The 6000-nt window shown below is 42.1% G+C and overlaps 1 protein-coding gene across 2 annotated transcripts in view; it reads right to left on the reverse strand.

Moving 5' to 3' along the window:
* BBS9 (Bardet-Biedl syndrome 9) overlaps positions 1-6000 on the reverse strand; it is a 331597-nt gene that overhangs the window by 311179 nt on the left and 14418 nt on the right. For both annotated transcript variants that reach the window (XM_014541095.1, XM_005868077.2), the window contains exon 4: positions 4219-4283. In XM_014541095.1, the coding sequence (XP_014396581.1) occupies positions 4219-4283 (65 nt within the window). The remainder of the gene's footprint in view (positions 1-4218; positions 4284-6000) is intronic.

The following is a 6000-nucleotide window of genomic DNA, read 5'->3' on the forward strand; positions in this document are numbered from 1 at the left end:
AATTTTTTTAATCTTAAAACTTTCTGTCCCAACTCTCAAAATGGTGCTCAAGCCCTAATGCCTCATATTCTAACTGATGGAGAGAGCTAAAGCTTCCCGCAGCAAGTGAAGAGGACCTGGTGTTTTCTTTGAAGTCTGCCAAGAAGAATTTCCTTGAAAACAGGGAGCGCGCAGGAGGCAGCCATCGCTTTTTTCTCTCTCACGTTGATGTTTTTCTTTCCCTCTCACCTCCTCTCTCTCTAAAAATCAATTTTTTTAATCTTAAAAAAAAATGTAGTAGTGAAACTAGAGAACATTAGGCAATGCATCCTTAGATACCACCTTAAAATAAAGATAGTACCTGAAAATCTAAAATTTCTGGCCATTTTTTCCTAGAGAAGCATCAATGACATAAGATTAAAATCACGTACATAGGTTTTGCCCTTGGATACACAGACTGGATATAATAACTGTATACCTATAATCATAATCCCCACATAGCCAAAGTTACTGTAAAGTTTCATTAATTAGCAAGTAAATGGTTACTAAAACATGTATGCTGTTGGCCTTATTTAAACAAGATCTTATTGAAACAAAAAAATCTATTGAAAATCAACGGTTACCTTGACAACCATTTTTGGTGCACTTTTATATAACCACTGAAAAATCTAATGATGTTAAATGAAATAAAAGCCTTCCCACAGTAAGTTAAAAGGTTCGTTGTGTTAAATAACCAAATTAGATGACATAAGCCTGTCAAGAGTAAGGAACCCCATGTTTCTGCCTCTCATGGCTAACATTAAAATTCCACAAATAGGTCAAATGATTATTAGTAAATGCTTGTTGAGAAGCACACAATTTTGGGGAAAGACTACCTAAAAGAACAGAATCAGGATGGCTTAAGCTCACACGTGTGTAACCACTTACTCAGAACTGAAGCCCATCAGAAAGGATTGGAGATGCCCGGGCTGCTGTTCTTTACAGGGAGTCTGATAAGAGGGGCTGACTCCAGGGCAGCAGGAGCCTGCTGGTTCTCTATACTAAGCATGCGTTTGACGACAAAGCACCACCCAAAAGCCTCTGACTATTAAAGGGTGTTTGGTGTGTCTAGGGAATCTCTAGTTTGCCTCAAATCCATTTTAGCTGCAACAGCGTGTAAAAGAAGACAAAATATAATTGGGAGGGGGCAGCTGGGAGTAAGGATGTCAAGTTCGGCAACACTTCCACCTGCTGACACCAGTGGTTGTACTTAAACTAGAAAATGTTTACGCTTCCCCTGTTACAGTGAAAGCTGGGGGAAAAGTTCAGACAGGAACCTCAGGAAACATTTTCAAGAGAACAAAAACATGAACTTTCCTGCCTCACAATTTAAGCCAAGCCAGGAAAAACAGACAAATTGTCAGCCTACGAATATTGTAAGAGGCTGCAGAAATGAGAGACCGAGAAGGGAAGTGAGGTGGGGCATTAGCAGTGTAGTCTGGACAACTCCCCATCCCCAGAGAACACAGAGCTTGTAAAAGAATACAGCGAATAAAAGAGCGAGAAAAATCACCATTCCGGTGACCCATAACTCCCATTTCCAATACTGACTTGAAGGAGGATACCATATCCCATGAACAAGCTGTGAGCAAACATGCCAGTTTCTTTCAGTGGCGTTTTTTATAAACATAACACATTTACCCCGAGTCTATGCTGTACCCCTGAGTGGAATTCAAAAGGCTTCTGTCTTTCTTTTCTTTTTTAATATATTTTTTATTGATTTCAGAAAGAGGAAGGGAGAGGAAGTCAGAGATAGAAACACCAATGATGAGAGAGCATCATTGATAAGCTGCCTCCCACACACCCCCTACTGGGGATCGAGCCTGCAACCTGGGCATGTGCCCTGACCAGGAATTGAACTGTGACCTCCTGGTTCATAGGTCGATGATCAACCCCTGAGCCAGGCCTGCAGAGCAAGGATTCTGTCTTTCTGGGCCACCGTTCAAACAGGACCAGGGAAAGCCAAGAGCCTAACCTAATTTCTACTTTCGAGCATGCTTCCCTCTCCTGCCTTCTTAGAGACCCCCTGGAGCCCCCAGAAGGGACCAATTCTCTAAGAAGGATTCATGGGTGACCGTGGGCAAGACTCCCTCTCCCGTGACCTGTGTAACCCAGTTAATAAAACAGCACTCACAGTTAACAGGCTTAGGATGGAAAACAAAGAACAACGAGATTCATACAATAAAGTCGCCTGTATCACACCTTCTCATTTACTCTGCAACCTAAATATGTGCCCTCCACCAGGAGGAGCAACATCTTCTACTGTGAAACCAATGAGAATATTTAACAATGACCATAAGAGGTACTGAACAGGACCTGTGGGGCAGAGAGAGTAGAAAAGGAAGTGACAGAGGTCACAAAGAAGGAAAAGAAGGAAGGAAGGAAATAACACAAAGAGAGTAAGAGTGAGCCATCACCAACTGCCTCAGCACTACCCGGAAATCAGTGCACTCATTCCTTCAGCAAATATGCCTGCCACCTACCCAGCCGGCCTCAGGAAGCCCACAGACCTTCACCTGGAAACAGACTGCCTAGGACTATCCAGCCCAGGGACAGGAAAAACAAATTGGTATTCAAACTGAAAGCCAAACACAAAGAAAGCCCAGATCAAGAGAATGTATGGGAGAAATCCAAATCCTAAAACCTAACATTGGCCCCACCTGGTTTGGCTCAGTGGTTAGAGCAGTGATGGCGAACCTTTTGAGCTCGGCGTGTCAGCATTTTGAAAAACCCTAACTTAACTCTGGTGCCGTGTCACATATAGAAATTTTTTGATATTTGCAACCATAGTAAAACAAAGACTTATATTTTTGATATTTATTTTATATATTTAAATGCCATTTAACAAAGAAAAATCAACCAAAAATATGAGTTCACGTTTCAACTCTGACACACGTGTCATAGGTTCGCCATCACTGGCCTAGGACTATCCAGCCCAGGGACAGGAAAAATAAATTGGTATTCAAACTGAAAGCCAAATACAAAGAAAGCCCAGATCAAGAGAATGTATGGGAGAAATCCAAATCCTAAAACCTAACATTGGCCCCACCTGGTTTGGCTCAGTGGTTAGAGTGTTGGCCCTCGGACTAAAGGGTCAAAACCTCGGTTGCAGGCTCAGTCTCTGGCACCAGTCAGGGCACGTGAGGGAGGCAACCAATCCATGTGTCTCTCTTACATCAATGTCTCTCTCTCTCTCTCTTGCTCTTTCCCCCTCCCTTCCATTCTCTCTAAAAATCAATGGGAAAGCCCTGACTGGTTTGGCTCAGTGGATAGAGCGTTGGCCTGCGGACTGAGGGGTTCTAACTCTCTATCCCTCTCCTTCCTCTCTGTAAAAAATAAATAAAATATATTTTTTTAAAAATAAATTAAATAAATAAATAAATAAATAAAAATCAATGGGAAAAATATCCTCAGGTGAGGATTAACATAAAAAAAATAACAAACAAAAGCTAACGTTTACAGCAAACTCCAAAGGTGAGTATCATTTGAATAAGGAATAGGCCCACAGACCCTTATCTTTATTGTCCCCATAAAAAACTCCCCAATATTGATATCCATCTAAATAACACTCTCAACTTACACTAAAATTTATCTAATAATGGAAACACAAGTTTTTAAGTTACCTTTTATATTTAACAAGGTCCAAAATGCTGAAACTATGCCACTTTTAAACTAACATACTTGTACCCACAGAACAGTCGAGATAGAAACCTGCTTAAGCCTCAAATAAGTGCCTTGAGGTCTGGTTGAGTGAAGACACCCAAAGGCCAAGAAATTGGAACTGTAAAGAAAAAATACTTGAGGTTCACCAAAGAAAATGTACTTTAAACCACAGTGACTCAGCAGCTAATGAATTTTAACTGCTATTGAATATTTCTTAAAACTCAAGTGTCCTAAGAAACCAGAATTGACCTGTATTAGTCATAGGCAATCCTGGACACTATTCCTAAGTAGAAGGAGGTTACACGGAACCTCCACTGGAAATGGAAACACCCATGGAAATAGCCGACCTAGGAAATGTAACAGCCCAAGCAGCTGAAACAATAAATGATCGAGGGGAAAATGCTCATTAAGGAAACCTCAACCCGAATGTGTGTTGTCCTCCACCAAGTCACATTAGAGAATATCTATTCTTTCATAATATCAAAAAGCCCAGTTTTTAATACAAATTCTCCATTAGAAAAAAAAAATATTTCTTACCTGAGACAGAGTAGACGCAAAGTTTTCTAGAATGCAACACAGCCAAATGAAGCATTTCAGTGCCCCTGAAAATGGGGAAAGTTTTAAAAGTGTAAATATTCGTTTCAGATGGAACCAAAAAATTGTAGAATAATTTTTAAAAGCGATTATCACCACAGTCTACCATGAATAAAGTAAGCAGTTCATAGACGACGTTCTAAACCGGAAAATAAAGGAAACAGCAAGCAGCCAGCTTGACAATCCCGGGGCTCGGGGCTGGGCCGCGAGGAGCTGCCTCCAGACGGAAGCTTGGGAGCCTCCCGGGAGAGTCCTGTGGAGGCTCCTTCTGAGCCGCCCCACGACAAGGAGGCCCAGGTCAGGGCCTGGCTCTCCCGCCAACAAACCTGTGACCTTGGCCAAGTCAGTTACTCTCTCCCAGCCTGTTTCCCCTTCTGGAAGATAAGAGGTTTCGATTGGATGAAATAAAATCACGTGAAAGCACCTTGTAAAGTATGAAGCACCACAGAACGCTGATCGTGACGAAACAATAGTAATGACTTTACATGGCATCCATCACGTCCAGCTCTGAAACATCACGGAAGGTACTGGACGTATTTCAGCTTGACCATTGTCACCACTCACCACCCAGCCCCCGTCAAGTGGTTTCGAGAGACAAGGAAGGCAGAGTCTAGAAATCCGCAATTCAAAGTCTTCAAGGGTCAGCCAGTGGGTATAAATGAGGGAAGGGCTGTGATCCACTGGAGACTGGGGCCAGACTAAGGGAGGCCACTGCTGCTCAGTTCTGGGCTTGTGGCCAGATCTCCACTTTTTTTTTTCCCCAAGAAAAAACAGAATATAGGGCTTTTACTAGTATGTGAAATCTCCAGCTTCATATATATATATGGGTTTATTTGAGCCAACTGACATCATATGCAGGGAAGCAAGCTCTCCTCCTGGTTCTCAGATGTTGGCAGGCCTTTTCCATCTCAGACACATCTGCAAGCAGGCCTCCAGTGTCTGACCTGCGCTCTACAGACTGTCCTGAACTGCAGGGACAATCACGGGAATCTGAAGACTGGGGTAGAGTCCTGACTCTCACCTTGATACTTGTGTGATCATGGACCCTTTCAGAGAATTGGTCTCTCATTTGGAAAAGGAGAAGTATGTCCGATAAGACTTGCAAAACATTGTTACAATGAATATATAAATACCCACTGCTTGCTCTACTACCAGGAAATACAAATATACACAACAACCACATAATCAATATTGCCTTCAGAAGTGTTTTTATATGTGCCCTGAACCTCCCCCCACCCCCCGCCCCCAAAAAGCAATCTCCCATCGTGCACAGGAAACAATGTCATGAACAGATAGATAGTAGAGTGTGGAGTCAGACCTGGATCTGAATCCCAGCTGTAGGACATAAAGCTCTGGGCTCCAGCTAGGTTCCTTATCCTGAGATCACATCTTAGAAACAAAGAGTAACAAATTTTAACTGCTATTGAATATTTCTTAAAACTCAAGTGTTCTAAGTACCCAGAATTGGCCTGTATTAGTCATAGGCAATCCTGCACACTATTCCTAAGTAGAAGGAGGTTATAAGGAACCTCCACTGGAAATGGAAAACACCCATTGGAAATAGCCGACCTAGGAAATGTAACAGCCCAAGCAGCTGAAACAATAAATGATCGAAGGGAAAATGCTTATTTTCTTTTCTTTTCTTTTTTTTATTGCTTAAAGTATTACAAAGAGTATTACATATGTCTCCTTTTTTTTTTTTACCCCGCCCTTGACAATCCCACG

Source organism: Myotis brandtii, unplaced genomic scaffold, assembly GCF_000412655.1.
Source record: "Myotis brandtii unplaced genomic scaffold, ASM41265v1 scaffold260, whole genome shotgun sequence".
NCBI classification, from domain to species: domain Eukaryota; kingdom Metazoa; phylum Chordata; class Mammalia; order Chiroptera; family Vespertilionidae; genus Myotis; species Myotis brandtii.